Source organism: Callionymus lyra, chromosome 2 (assembly GCF_982586985.1).
Source record: "Callionymus lyra chromosome 2, fCalLyr1.hap1.1, whole genome shotgun sequence".
NCBI classification, from domain to species: Eukaryota; Metazoa; Chordata; class Actinopteri; order Syngnathiformes; family Callionymidae; genus Callionymus; species Callionymus lyra.
The window spans coordinates 33,934,208-33,950,621 of NC_141819.1; the positions used below are offsets into that span (position 1 = coordinate 33,934,208).

General features: G+C 38.4%; 1 protein-coding gene across 1 annotated transcript; it reads left to right on the forward strand.

Annotated features, from left to right (window-relative positions):
* The first annotated feature begins 712 nt into the window (after positions 1-712).
* Positions 713-16,218, forward strand: znf507 (zinc finger protein 507). Its single transcript, XM_087784782.1, has 7 exons — positions 713-799; positions 6,107-8,308; positions 10,033-10,150; positions 10,286-10,394; positions 11,774-11,878; positions 14,779-14,913; positions 15,729-16,218. The coding sequence occupies exons 2-7, from the start codon at positions 6,110-6,112 to the stop codon at positions 16,090-16,092; spliced, it is 3,030 nt and encodes a 1,009-aa protein (XP_087640908.1). The 5' UTR covers positions 713-799; positions 6,107-6,109; the 3' UTR covers positions 16,093-16,218.
* The last annotated feature ends 196 nt before the right edge of the window (positions 16,219-16,414 follow it).

Genomic DNA, 16,414 nt, shown 5'->3' on the forward strand with positions numbered 1-16,414 from the left:
GAGAATCTTTTTACATCAAGTGAAAATATCGTAAATGACACCAGTCTGCTAGTCTCCACATTTTTTTTTAAATTCCATCTTTGTCCAGAGAAATAGAAAATAGGTGAAATAACAGTGTTGAACTGCATTAATTAGTAGATCCAAATTCTCATACACAGCCTTTAAAAATAATGTTTGTGTGTCGGACTAGTACAACTGCAATATTGTTATACGCTGTTGCTATTTAACTGTGTGTCTTTACAACACGAGAGTTTCAGTTTCTTGTCCTAATAAGTTCAAAATGTCTTAAAAAACACTGTTTCTGTCCCACTTAACCAGCATGGTGGTCATAAATGTGGTATTAATGTTAAACTGTTATTAACACACTTAATTATTATTTTTACTTCTAATGATGACATTGAATTATTTTAATAATTCAAACTATTTAATATATTGTAAAAGGATAATAATTTCCTCGGGTTTCCACAACTTTCACTGTTTATGCGAACCCTGTCGGTTAAAACCAGGAACTACTCCACCAATATTATCTTGCAACTTGCTTTTTTTTTGTTTATTTATTTTTACTATTTTTAACATAAATTAATACAATTTTTTTATTCGCTGATGTTAGATCAGCTCCAAAAGCTCAACCTGTCATTAGCTCAACAGCCGCGTCGGTCACCTGACTCAAGCTCCGAGTCACGTGACTGATATTCCATCCTCGCCATTTTGCAATGTGGGAGAGCGAGAGGCCACATTTATGGCTAGCGAATAAAAAGTAAGCGGGACAACGAGCGTGGACTTTATTATATGCGAGTCGGTGAGTAGTTTATTTTTCTTTGCTATAAAAAAAAACCTTCGCTCTGACGGTTCGTTTGTCACACATTAACCGGCAACGTTGTGCTTAAACGTCCTTCATGTAAGCTAGCAGCAGCGGGTCTGTTTGGAACACAGAAGCTAACTTTACTTTCCGCCCTTTATCTCCGTCAGCGCAGCGTGGATAAACAAACGTGTTTAAAGTCTTCACTCGGCGAACTTTTAACACCTTGTGTTTGCTTCTAAACGTGTGTACGTGGCGAGTTACGCGGAATAAAAACAACAGCAATAATACAAACAGTTTGAGCGACAACTCGCCAAGGAGTGATTTTTTATTTTTATTAACTGCTGTTTATGACCCTTTAGAATTAAAGGCCATTTAAACGTGTATTAAATGAACATTATTTCGGATTATAATATGTCCTCGTGGATGTGGATGTATTTATAGCTACACACGGGCTTATCTTTGTTCGTATCTCATCTACCTACAGTATATATATTTATATCTTGTCACTATCTCTCAAGAGTGCAATAGTCTAGAATGTATTGCAGCACAAGATAAGATAAAAAGAAAAAAGATATCTGGTACATCAGCCCATTTAGTTAAGGTTAGGTTAGGTAGAACTTTATTGATCCATCAGGAGATCTCTTTCTGGAAATTGTTTTTCCAATTAGACACAGCAATACAGACGATTATTCATAAAAAATTAAAATAAGAACAAGAACAAAGAGAAATAAAAAGGAAGAACAATTTAAAGAAAGACGCATAAGATTATTGTTAGTATATTCCCTAAAAAAAACACATAAGATAAATCTATAGAAATGTATACATAATAGCCTTTCATGGCTGGTTTATATGTGCAACGTAAGTGTGTTGTTGTCTCTAGTGTTATTGCTGCAAGGACAAAAAATAATAATTTCTCATTCAAGATGGTTACATCCATTGTTAAGGAAAAGGGATGTTCTGTAACCTTGGAGACAATGATGCTGTTGTAATATGAATAAAAGGTATTATACTTTTTAAAATGTTTGCCATCAAACGACAGAGTGAGAACAATCTCGACAAAAGAAGAAAACGTAAGACTTTAACAACAACAAAAAAGTTAGATCAAATTAATACTATAATAGTTTTGTAAGAAAACTCAACAATAATATAAGAAACTGCACCTAACAAGCGTTGAAAAATATAACTCCACTCTAAATTAAAAACAAGTTGGATAAAATAAATATGATAAAAATGTGCTCTGCCGGTGTAGTCAAATATAAAGGTCCACTCGGAACAACAAAACAAGTGAAATGTAATAATAATGTAAGGAAATTCCCTCAAAAAGTGTAGAAAAATATAAGAGACAACTCTTACAACAAAGATGAATATAATAAGTTTAATAACATATTGTACCTCAGATTGGTTGCCAGGTGCTTGGTTGGAGTATTTCCTGAGTAACCTTAATTCATTATTTTATATGCCACCACAAAAAAATCCCATGTTGCATTAACAGCACTGGAAATAGAAGTTCAGATTTTGTGTAAGACATGACAACAGTCCACTGAAACGACAAAACGACTTCAAATAATAATATAAGAAAACTGCACTAGTGCTGGAAGACAGTTTGCTCTAATGGCAAAGCAAGTTGGATAGAATAACATGATATAAATGTTAAATGGCTCTTACTTGTATAGCGCTTTTCAATGCTTATTCAACACCCAAAGCACTTTGTACTTAGTTTTGCATTCATAATATTCATAAGAAAAATATGCTCTATAAGTGTTGTAAAATATAACGGTTAACTTTTACTAGAACAAGTTCACTAAAATCAATATAATGATGTAAGAAAACTGTTGTATCAGTGGACTGTTATTTTCTCTACACTTTTTGAGCACAAAGAAGATGAATAAAATGTATCATTGTTCATTTTCTCATAATGTTTCTATGTTATTTTTTTCCAATACTATTTTTTGTTTTTAAAATGACAGTTTGTCAGCACATTGAAGGAGAACTATAGAAAGTGGAATTATCTTGTTAATTTATTGACATCAAACAATCTCCACTCGACCAAAGCAGAAAACGTTCCACTCGAACAACAAAACGAGTCAAATAAAATGATGATCATAAAAGAAAACTGCGCTCAACAATGTTACAAACTAACTCAAAAGTTGCCAAAACATCAACAAACAATTAGTCTAATCAGGGTTTCCGCCAGGATTTTCTAAAACTGTGCCGGACTCCACGATAACCCAATCAGGAAGTGGTTTGACGGAAAAACAAGGAAGCAGACGGGGAAGTTTGGAAATTTGTTTAAATGATGAAAATAAATCATCTTTCAATTTAATTTAATCATGAGATGTAAATCATACTTCAGTCTGCAGCTGTCATAACCTGGTCCTTAAGCTCTCCAGCTGGGAAGTGTGGTTTTAGTTCTGCAAAAAGCGGACGTGTTGACAGTAGTTGTTGTTTAGTTGGGTAAATGTATTCGATACTGAGATCTCAACCCCTGCGATCATGTACCTGCAATATTTTGCAAGGATGCAATTCACCGTCAATTTTTTAACACTTCTCTGGTAGCTAGTAGGTGGGAATCAACCAGAATTTTTCTAAAATAATATATATTCATTATTATAATTATTTATTTATTTATTTAATAATAATCATGATTTATTAATCACCCAGTCCTACTTCAAGGACACAAATATTAATTAATTCTATTTACTTAAAAAACAGACATGTTACCGTCAACATCATTTCAGGTGGAAAAACTCCTCTTTTATGAAAATTATTTTTAGGACTTACAAATGAACAAACTAGTTACACAAAGTTACTATTCTTGTTCTATTGGAGCTACAAAAAGCAGCGGTTTATTCTAACCAAATAATAGTTTGTATTCAGAATTCCTGCAAATCCTTAAAAAGAATCTAAATCTTTAGAGAACCTTACATTCGTGAATCTTAAAACAAGGCCTTAATTGGCATTTAAATGTCTTGAAACAAAAGAAGGGTAAAATAATAAGTTTTAAAAATGTGAACAGGAGATAAATAAGATTTGTATGTCAGTAACATTTAAAAAAAATACTTTTATTTAAAAATGAATATGCAAAATAACTCATTCAAGATGGTAAGCTCTACTCTAAACTTTAGGAAAAGGGATATTCTGTAACCTTGGAGACAATGGTGATGTTGTAATATGACTAAAAAGGAGATTTTCAATGTAGGGCAGGTAGTATCGAGTTGCGTGTGAATTGATGGAACAACTTCTAGTCAGTGTATTCATGAAACCTTACTCCTTGTTGCTGGATTTAGTTAATTAGGTTTTGAGAATTGTATTAAAACTGCCAAAGTAACATGAATGGCAGCATTAAGTGAACCTAGAACTCTAGCACGAGTGTTGGGGTAACTCTGCTTTCTATTGCTGCCTCACTACTTCATTCAACACAGGCAGAAGTGGAGGAATATTTTTAGGTCCTGACATAACAGGTGGTGGTTTGTGACTGCAACAGGACCATGCTGACCCCATCCCTATTCACTGCCTGGTCAAACATGCCACCAGTCAGTAGTGACGTTCAGCTTGCATTTACAATACAGGAAAGCCCATAAGGGATTAAGCCGTAAAAGAAGATAATAAATGAAAGAAACTGTTCCAAAATCTATAAGCAAAAATAACAATTCTCATTAAAAACATTGTTTGATTTGAGCAAGAAAAGTACTTTCCATGATGTGTGTTTCACATGCATAATTTAATTGCCTGTAATTGTAAATATTTTGATAGGATACACAGCATTCAATAACTTCAACTCATAATTACAAGCTCACTGTCCTATTATTGGCTCTAAAATGATATCAATTGCAGAAATAAATAAAGTTCTACCTACCTAAATGGATTGTCTTGTCAAAAAATAGCCCAGCTCGTACCTGAAGTACATATGATACATGCTACCACATACTAGAATGACGGGAAATTAGTGTATACCTTATACACCTTCACTATGATCTTGTCCAGACAACAACTTCCTTTTTTTTTCTTCTTTTATTTCCAAACTTTCTGGTCCATAATGTGTTGCATATTCTGTGATAATATTTCAAATTAAGTATTTCCAAGACATGGGACACAACCTTACTTTCTTAGTGTAAGAATAGAGGAAAGTTTTTATATTATTCTTTTTATGTGGAAATGTGATTTTTTTTTTTCCGACAAAATAATAAATACAATTGTTTTTGCGCTTAACTCAGCAGTTTACAGGGGTTAGTCCAGGACAATGTAAGGAACTAAGTTTAGTTACTGGTCAAGTAACGAGTTTAAAACCCTTGTAAATAAATACTCAAACACCTAAAGTATGTTACAAATAGCTCCTAATGCCCCCAAAAGTATGTCAGAGGTACAGCCTTGACACAAAGAGTATGTAAATTTGGATTGTTATATATTTAATAATAAAGATGCAAAAAGATATTCCAACTGTAATACAATGAAAAGGATACAAACAACAGACATGTGGCAGATACACACTTGATTGAGTGAGTGAGTTAAAAAAAAAAAAAAATCACTTGTGCGGGCCAAAGTTCAACAAGAAGCAGAAGTGGCCGAGAGGAGAGTAATTATGTGGTTAGGAAGAAGGAAGTGTTGGTTATTTGCAAATGAAAGGAATACAAACCACCCGTTCTCTAACCTAGATCCCAGCAGCATGTTGAGCAGGCAAACGTTATCACCAGCTACTTTGTGTATCGTAATGTTAACTTGGCAGAATCATGTTAAATTAACTTTCCTATTTACTTATAGCAGCGTGTGTTATGGGTAAATTAATATTAATTTCTTAACGTTTTTGTTTTTTCTAAAATGCCAAAGTTTTTTGTTTTTTTAATCTTTGTTCTTGTTTCATTGTGAATCTTTTATTTAAAATTTTGTCTCAGCAAAAGTTGATCTGGAAAGTAAAGCTGGTTGATTTGTGTGTTTTACATGCTGCTCTTGCAAGAACTAAGTAGAACGAGCGTCCTGTTTACTTATAAGGAGTACAGGCCTACTTTGACTTGTTGCACTACATGTGACTTTTTTTAAGACATGCATCATTTTTGATTCGGTTTGTTCTCTATTTAAGTATCTTCCTTTAAGTTTTCCTAAAATATAAAAGCGCATCAACCGATTTGGATCAATTTGTTTTTATGGTATTATAACTTGGGATACCCAGATCTGATTCTCAGTATCTGACATTTTTAGAAGATTAGATAGTATCTGGTTTAGTAACATGATCGTACTGATACAGCTTTCACCTGCGTTTTCAATTCCGTTAATGATATTCCTAATCCCTCCTTTCGTCTTGTTTTCCAGGCCATGGACGAGAACAGCAATGTTGCTGTGCTCATTACACGTTCCACCTCAGCCTCCTCTTCGCCCACATTACCCCTAGGGTCCCACTCGAGGATCAAGAAAGCTGCTGAACCAGATTCCTCTCCGAGATTTCAGCAGAAACAAGCAGCCGACTCTCTCATACAGGTTATTGAAAAGCTGAGCAAGATTGTGGAGAAGCGACCACAGAGGCGCTGCACCCTCGTGGGACAGAAGAGGGTATCAAAGCGGGCAGTAGGCATATTTGTAGAGGGCCAACAGGTGAGCAAAGCGGACTTTCTGACAAAGAAATTGAGGGTAAACAATAGAGATGAGCTGAGTGCCGATGGAGAGATGTGTGACAAAGCCGTTTTCCCACCAGCATTTGGTGACAGAAATAACAACATCACCCCCTCCGTGGCTGAAATAACAAACAATGGCAGTCCAAGTGACCACAAACGAACTGTGACGTGCTATCAGTGCAGCCTTTGCACATATCTCTCCCCGACCCTCCCCCTGCTGAAGGAGCACCTGAAGCAACACAACGAGCTCTATAATGACCTCATCCTAATGTGCTCCGAGTGTCGCTTTAGCTCGAGAGACCAGCACCAGCTGGAGGAGCACGTCAAGACGCACATTGTGGACAGTGGGCCGGTGCAAAAGAAGGACTCTTCGCCCTCAGACTCGGGACCCAACGAAATAGGAAAAAGCTTACAGACGGAAGAAGATAGAACCAACACTGCTGCGTTTGTCGGTAACGACGATATAAATAGCTGCACAAGAAAGAAGTGGTATAGCTATGAAGAGTACGGGTTGTACCGCTGCCTTATCTGCAGCTATGTATGCAGCCAGCAGCGCAACCTCAAGACCCATGCGTGGAAGCATGCCGGCCTAGTTGACTGTTCCTACCCTATATTCGAAGATGACGACGGAAGCTCAACAAGGAAAGATGCCGCAACTGCGGTCAGTGTGCCGAATAAAGAGGAACTAGTTGTGTTCTCATCCCAGCCCCAAGAAAAAAGCCTTCAAACTCTTCCCGCTGCCTTCAAACTTCAACCTTGTGTGCCATTACCATCCCAAGTTATGAAAGAGACTTTGAGTCAGACAGTATTGCCCGTAGGCCTAAAAGTAAAGGAGGAAGAGGAGAGCACATTTCAAATCAAAGATGAGCCACTGGTGGAAGTACAGGTAACGACAGAGGCAGAGACCCAAGTGGAGCTTGATATCCACCATGATAATGCCGAGGTCACAGACAGCCTGCTGTCCTCGGCTCAAAAGATTATCAACAGTAGTCCCAACAGCGCCGGCCACATCAACGTGATTGTAGAGCGCCTACCCACTGCCGAGGACTCTGTCATGGTAACTAATCCACTTCTCCACAGCCAGGATGTGGTCAAAAGCCAGAGCATAGAGGAAGATGAGAAGGGGGATCAAATCCATCACCACAAGCAGGAGGTGGTCTTTGACCAGATCAATGAAGGGACTATGAATGAGTCCCAACGTGACGAGAATGTTCCTCCGGCAGGACGTAAAAGGACTCACTCGGAGTCCCTTCGTCTTCACTCGCTAGCGGCTGAAGCTCTGGTTGCAATGCCGATGAGAATGCCGGAGCTCTCCATCTGTAGGACTAGTCTAAAGACCAGCCCACAGGGTTCCAACACGGAGCAGAGAACTGCTAATGTCACAGGGCAAAAGTCTGCAGAGATTACAATGGCACCTGGTATGTTGGATGTAGAAGACAAACACACTGGTTTAGGCTCTCTCAGTTTTGCGGAAGCTGAGGATGAGGGTCCTGCTGCCAAAGCAGGCATCAGCTTGTCTTTGCTCACCGTCATTGAAAGACTCCGAGAACGCTCCGACCAGAACACCTCAGATGAGGACATCTTAAAAGAACTTCAGGACAACGCACAGTTTCACAACGGAGTCAGCGCTGCCTCCGGAGTAGAAGGTTCACCAGATGGCAGTTTAGTGGACTACATCCCCACCAGCGACAGGCCGTACAGGTGCCGACTTTGCCGGTACAGCAGCGGCAACAAGGGTTACATCAAGCAGCATATGCGAGTCCACAGGCAGAGGCTGCCGTACCAGTGTCCCATCTGCGAGCACATCGCAACAGACAGTAAAGACCTGGAGAGTCACATGATCCACCACTGCAAGACTAGAATGTACCAGTGCAAGGAGTGTCCAGATGCTTTCCACTACAAGGTAAGGTCAAAACAGTGTCCCCTCGCCATATCACAGTTTACTTTGCGCACTCTACTGTGGATTTATTTGAATAGCCGATTAACTTCAACACTAACCACAAAACCTTACTCCTGTTGCCGACAAAACGGAACTCCCATGATGCCTTTCAACACACTGCTATATTTAGTGGCGGCTTATTGGTCACGGCAATACCGTTTTAAAATTCTTTAAGTCTGTGTTGCTGTTCAAAAATAATAGATGTCTGTGATTGGTTGGCTGGGCGGCAAAGCTTTAGGGGAGCTTTTTATGTTGCCCTAACTTAAGGTTGTAAAGAAGAAGGGAACCTCGTATTCAATGTTGAGTTTGTTAGTTAAAATGAATGTAGTTAATCTATGGTCACTACTTTGCTGGTTTCGTTTAATGCAGGGTATTCTTTTAGAATGTAACCCCTGAATAAATTGGGGAACACAGTACCTTTGTTGTTAAAACAATCCTAAAAATCTTAAACTACTTTCGCAATTGGTTGTCTCTTGCCCCTAACAGTTGTAAAGGAAGCGTCAGTGTTATTTGAACGTGTTTGCTTCTTGGTAGCTTAACAAATGTTTATTTTGACATTTCAAAGCCAATAGATAAACAGTTAGTTGACACAAAATGTTACTTCTAAAATCAACTGTTAAATCAGTCAACATAATAACACCTTTAATCAATATTTATTCTAGTGTGTGAGGAAAATGGGTTTAACTTTATTTGGTTTGACCACACACACACACACACACACACCTTCAAACCACTCTGAGGCAGATGGATACTTCTGTAAAGATAATTACGATGTCTTTGTAGTGTTGGTCTGAAACGCTGCGTAGTATTACTCTGTGAGGCTCGAGTACTACTCCACAAGGCTCTGTAGTAACAGAACTGTATGCCAACGATATCGCTCGATATCCCAGCTCATGCTGCATGTAAACTGAATCACCAATGTTATTATTGAGCGTTTAAGGTATTAGAAATCTTTTTAAAACGGCTATTCTGAACGAAGGTCTTGCTGACTTCTCTGTGCTCTCGAGTCCCTCACATGCAGACCAACTTTGTCATTCTATATGCAGTAAAAATGTATATATTTTAAAAGCATGAGCAGTTGTATTTCACAATAGGTAAGAAAGTAAATATTTTAACGCTTTTTTCGGCCGATACTCAAAGCCCACATATCGTTATCGGGACCATAAATGTAATATTCGTTTTTTTTCAAAAATGTTTGGTTTTACACTTGTTTTGCAAGTCATATTTTAACAATATCGAGATATGGCATTTTGTCTGTTTTGTTCCGCCCTACATTGTAGTATTACTCTTCAAAGCTCTGTATTATTACTCTGTGAAGCTCTGTAGTATTACTAGACTTGGTAGTCACAATACTACAAAGTCACACTGTGCTTAATTTGCCTTATGGTCTGGTGCATTTTATATGTAAAAACATAATGTTTAGTTGATGGTAATAAAAGAGAGTGATGCAGAGCAGCAGGATGTTCGTTGGTCTACCTGTGATAGTGAAGGAGAGGCCTATTGATTCGGCTTTTATCACAATAGAACAGTCTGGTGTGCAGATTTGATCATAACCTTCATCCAAAGTGTTCAGGACTTAGGGTGTGTTTGAAAAATGATAGAGGATTCCAGGCTGATCATCTACAATTAATGAAAATGCCTGAGAAATGTTAGAAACTGAAGATGTCCCTTTTAATTTCCACTCTTAGAGCCAGTTGAGAGCTCATGAAAGAGAGCATCATAATGAACCCGCGGACGCAACAACACTAACAGCCCTCAGTGAAACCACGACCACCGGAGAGGAATTGGAGTGTAAAAATGATGAAGGTAAGAATGTGGTTCTCTGACATTGCAATTGAAGCTTCCCCTGACAAGTTCCAATTACTGATCAGCTTCTCCTAAAATTAAGATAAAAAACGTCTAGCTTTAAAAAATGTATTTCATTTCCCTTGTTCTGTACAGAAGGTGGTTTGCAGCAGATGTTCAAGTGTGACGTGTGTGACTACACCAGCTCAACGTATGTAGGAGTGAGGAACCACAGGAGGTTTCATAACTCTGACAAACCATACCGGTGAGTTGTTGCCTTTCTAAAACAATCTAAACTATTTTTAATTTCAAGATGTTCATAAGAAAAAGGAAAATATATACATTCTGCCTTATGAAAAAATTAATAGTAGAAAATCACACACAAGCACATTTACTAAGATCAAAGATTGAATGTACTTATTTGAGGTTGGCTCTAGGACAGATTGTGGTCGATAAACTCTGTTATCTGCTACACAGGATGCTTCATAGTTTAGTTATCTATCTAAGGTTTGTGTCAACACACATGGTGCACAATGTCTGCAATAAAATCACTGAGTTCAAAGGCAAACTAGAGAGATAGCAAAGCCGCTCATGGAAATGCATTAATCGACCCACCCCATAGATTTGTACATGCAAGTAACTAGTATTTATAGAGCGCTTTTCAAGACCAGGGTCACGTTGTAAACTTGACAAACCTGCTGTATTCTAACAGTATCACAAGAGGAACTGACACTGATATGAATATACATATTACAACGATAAAGAAAGGTTTAAGTTATTTTTCTCAAACAACCAAAAATTCAATCGTCTTGGATTCAGACCCTTTTGTCTTCTTGACAATGAGTTTCTAGTCGACCACTAGATGGCGGTACAAGCTCGTGCAGAAAGTCTCCCATCAGCTCTAGCGTCAGCGACAGTGGCAGCTCTGCCCTTTGTGTTAACACAGATCTGCAGAGAGATGTGAACACATTCAGGTGTCTGCGTTAGCTCACTCAACTGTCACTTGTCCTCTAAGGTCAAACCTAAGAGCACAATTACGCCTCACATATCTCTGTGCTCAGGTAAAGGTCAGCAGACAGCTGAACTCTGAAACTGCCCCGCAAGAGTTATCGAGCATAAATACCTTTAATTGTCTAACAGAAAATGGTGGTGATTAAGTCGTATATACATGTTGTATTTTTGTTTGGAAACCAAATTCTCATTAAATTGTATGTACGCTTGTTGGGTGTAACAGTTTAACATATGATCTCTCTGCAGAATCAAATTTTGGGGGTTAATCTCATCAAACCGGAATCCTGGGATCATTAATCTGATTGATGTGACCAACGATTTCTTTTTTAATCAAAGGGCCACTAGGCTGCCTTGTAAAGATATTTTATTATATTGATGACATCTCATACAAAATGCAATTAAAACAGCCAAATAAAATGTTTTACTATACAATAAAATCTATAAATTAGATCAGTCTTGTTTAAGTACCCTCTGTGTATTTTATTTATATATATATATATATTTACTTATTTATTTATATGGTTTATTTTAACAAGATGGTCCTCGCTTTTTCTGATTGTATATCAATCCAAGAAAAAAATCAGAATGTTGCCCCAAAGTTTTGGCTACTTATCAGTTTTCTCCTCTGAGCAGATGTTGCAGCTGCGACTTTGCCACCACCAACATGAACAGTTTAAAGAGCCACATGAGGAAACATCCTCAGGAACACCAGGCTGTGCAGCTACTGGAGCAGTACAGGTGAGTAAGAGCCCACTGCTTAAGGATGCATTCAAGGTTAAGTAGGAAGTGACAAAATGACTGTCACTTAAATGTCGTCACCTCCTCATTTCGCTGTTTTCTGTGTCTAATTTTGTTTACCAAACAAGATAGAGGCTCTTCTTTTCATTTTTTTTTCATTTTCTTGTTAACTTTCAAAGGCCTATCGGTACTTAATACTAAAATACAGTCTCTGTGCCGCTGTTATAAAGCAGTATTGTATTAAGGGCACCTAATGTGAAATCCCAACTCTCCTAACTTATTCACATGTTGGTTAATGTTGAAGTTGTCTTCTTCAAAATGCAGTAGGTTATTCATCATGACGTTGCTCTGTTTTGAAGTTATTACTTAATAAAGTTCTCCCCCATATGAGATGACGGTTTAAATTATACATTCTGACGTCAGTCTGGTGGAGGTATCCTCCCCTAGAAGCCCTAAATAAGTTAAGTACCTACATGTTAATTGTGAAACAAAATTAATATTTATTTAAACATGGTGAGAGTTACCTCTGCTTTTAGGTGTCTTTGTAATGTGTACATTAAGCAGTAAACCTTATTTTTATTATTAGTTTTTAATGTACAAAACATGAGTTCCAGGATGAATGCAACTCATGTTTTTGTGACCAATCAGAGCAGATCGGGCGTGGTTGCTTGGACGAAACTTCTTTGAAGTACTGATGAGTATAATAGAGGTCCTAAAACAATTTAAGAGACACTTAATCCTGCACATTATGTGCCCTTTAATTATTACCTACATCAGGGGTTGGCAATGCGTCGATCGCGATCGGAAGCTGTTGCGAGTAGATCGCGTGATTTAATAAAATATGATATTAGAAAATAGTAAAGAGAGTTCTGATTGGCTGCTGTGCATGTCAATCAAATGGTTATTGCGCCGATTGGTTGACAGTTTGATTGACATGCACAGCAGCCAATCAGAGCTCCCGCCTCTTCCACTGAACGCACGGCAAAGTTCATATGAATCGAGAATAAAAAGAGCAAAACATGCGATAGTCGTTTTACGCAATTCAGAAAAACGATATAGAATTATAAGCTTGTTTTAAAAAATATATATATATATATATATATATCGAACAAAATAATGCGCGTTTGATCGCTTCAGGTCTTCTCTACGAGAGTCACAGAAACATGACGTCAGTTCCATCAAAGTTAAGCTGCAGGTTCCAATGAAAGCGCAACAAATGCTGGTTTTCCTTTCGTGATCGCGTCCTTAAAACACACTTGTATTAATACACCATCACATGATGACTATTTGTAAATTACCTTTATCTCAGGAATATAATGAAAATACGCTCAAACCCAAACGCGTTGTGCAGGTGAGCCACACATTCTAATAACTTCTGAAGATGTTTTAAAATTTTAATAATCCACTTGTGTGATTCATATCAACATGTTTAAAATTAACAAATATAAACTGTTAGTTTGAATTCATGCTTTCATTTTTTTTTTTTTTCCATGAACACAGAAATGGAGAAATTTAAGTCTTGTGCTTCATTTAAATATGATCGACATATTGAAATGGAGGCATGAGGGATGAACCCGTCTGAATTCTTTGTTGATTTTGATGAACAAGGGAAAAGGGCTTGAATTCGTGTCAAGCACAGATTCTTACACATGAATATTTTTGTGCACCATTTGGGTTCGAATGAATGACCATTTTTAGTAGGAAATCAATGCAATTCTTAGTACATATGAGTCTGAACTTGTCTGCAGTGGAGGATGAGATTTAACACAGGCTGACACTGAGCTTAAGACCAGGTCTTATGGACATTTTTCGAAGTTACTCTCAGAGGAAAAGTATCTTCTTATGAGGAAATATGCTCCTCGCTGACTGACTCTAGTTATTTATGTAAGTCAGCATTTCTATGAAGATGATTAAATCCACACATCATTCCATCATGACTGATTCAGTCCATTCACTACATTCAGTGCAAGTCATGTAGTCAGTATGTTCTTACTTACATTGAGCAAATTTGATCAAGGTAGATCTTTTGAACTTGATCATTAGAAAAGAAGCTCGCGAACCGAAAAAGTGTGAGCACCCCTGACCTACATCTACTGAGGCATGGCTGTTCAAAACTAAACAAATCATTACTTATTATGCAAAAATAATTATGTCAAAAGTGACATATTGTTGCTTTAATAATACACTTACATGTACTTCCTAAAATAATCATTACCATTCTGCAACTTGTTAGTGATTTTTTTTTTTCTTCTTCTGCCTCAACTGCTGTATTTCCTGCAGCTGTTTGTTGCTCACAGTCTTGAAGCACGTAGCAGGTCTCTCAGCCGTGTCGCTCTTCCAAGAGAGTGAATTTTAAACAAGACGAGGTTTTTCTATACTGCTTCCATTTCAACCCCTTAAACTGAACCTGATTTCTTCCTTTTTTGTAATGGTGAAAGAGATTTCCCTGCCCTGATGGGGCGCTCTTTATTTTGCGAGACACACCCCGACTGCACAGAGGGATGATGAGACCCCTCTTAAGTCCGTCTGCCTTTAAGCTCCCTCTAAACACGCGGCTGATTGCGCTGCACTTTAAAACTGAGTGAAGAGAGAGAAAGAACAAAAGAGTTCACGATTGTTGAGGGGAAGCCGCGGTAGCCTTGGTTAACCCTAATAAATATTTAAACGTACAATGTATGTAGTAGCTCACAAAGTTCACTCCAGTGTTACGCCATGAGGGACGGGTTGTAATTCTTGGTTTTAGCTGCAACATCATGCTTTAAAAAATATTAGGGTTGCAGTCACCTCTGGATCTCGTTCCTTCCCGCAGAGACTTGAGTGGGCCCGCTGATCTGAGAGGGATTAGTTTAACCTCACCACGTCTGGTTGGACACTTACCGTCTCGCTCCCTCTTCTTCCAGGTGCTCGCTCTGCGGCTATGTGTGCAGTCATCCCCCTTCTCTCAAATCCCACATGTGGAAGCACGCAGGAGACCAGAACTACAACTACGAGCAGGTCAATCAAGCCATCAACGAAGCCATCTCGCAGAGCAGCCGGTAAGCTCACTTCGTTTCCCTTATGACGAAGATATTTCTTTAGACAATTTCACACTGCACATGATCGATGGGTGTGAAGTGGTTGACTTGGAGGGGACTTAAAAATATAATTATTTCTCAGGATTATTTTTTAAACGTGTTTTCCTTTATCAGTTGAAAACAGTAATGAAAACCTTCTGTAAGTATATAGTGCTTTGAACGTTATTATTTAAACAGACCATAGGTTTTAGATCCTCAAATGATATATGATTTAATCAGTTAACTACATTATACTGTAGAAACATTGGGGCCCACAACACACTCATCAACCTCCAGCAGGAATGATGCAAGGCGAGGCGACCAGTCAGGATTATCGTTTAAAAAGCACCTGTATACTCGGTATTCAATATATCCCCTCAAACAATGAATGCCGGTAAGTCACTATATTGAGGTGTTGAGGAGATTGGAAGTGGACCCTGGGCATTAAGGGAAGTCGTACTGTGATGAAATACTCAATGACAAAGCCAAACGGCAACAATGAAAAAAATCTGGTTATATTAGGAATTTAAACAAGCAATGAATAGCGTAATAAAATTATTATTATTATTATCAGAAGCTTTTCAACATGATCAGTCAAACAGTTTTACTCCTGATGAGCCACATGAGGCCCCTGACCATATCCAGGTTATGCCACATTATTTAATATTCCCAATATTTGGCTCAAAACAGAAATTGCTTCACGAAGCTACTATTGAAATGATTGGTGCTCACCAATTTAGCTGGTGTTTCATTTGCAGCTTTACTAATGTTTTTTGTTTTGTTTCCTAAATGACTAGAGCTCCTCAAAAGATACCGGAGGTCCTGGAGTCGGTGGCAGAGCGTCCCGTCGTGGCCCCTGCCACTGCAGCAAAACCAAAGGCTTGTGTCGAATCCACACCAGCAGTGACCCGGCCGAGCGCAGACGTGCAGCTGAAAACGGAGCCGCCACAAACCGAATCCACAGCCCTCACCAATCAGCTGGGGACCAACATGGAGTACTGCGTGCTGCTCTTCTGCTGCTGTATCTGCGGCTTCGAGTCCACCAGCAAGGAGCGACTGATGGAGCACATGAAGGAGCACGAGGGCGACCTCATCAGCATCATCCTCAACAAGGATCAGCAGCAGATGGCTCAACAAGCAGACGCACAGACAGCAGAGTGACCCGCAGAATCGTTGACACGCAGATTCCCCCTTTAAGTATTCTTACCTCTTATCCAACAGTGCTGAGACCAGCGGGAATCGATTTGAAGCACACTTCAAGGAATAGTTTTGGATTATTAATGTGTCTGTTGGATACATCAAGTTTTCAAGGGATCTATTGGAGCTTTAACCCAAGTTTTGAGACAATATGTACCTCTCAAAGTCATCACACTTCACCCTGTTTGACAAAAGTCCACTGAAAGGCAGCTCTGTTTTTTGCTTCTATTTTATATAATTTATTTAAACAACTGTGTGATACAAGCACGTATTTAAACTGGCTAGC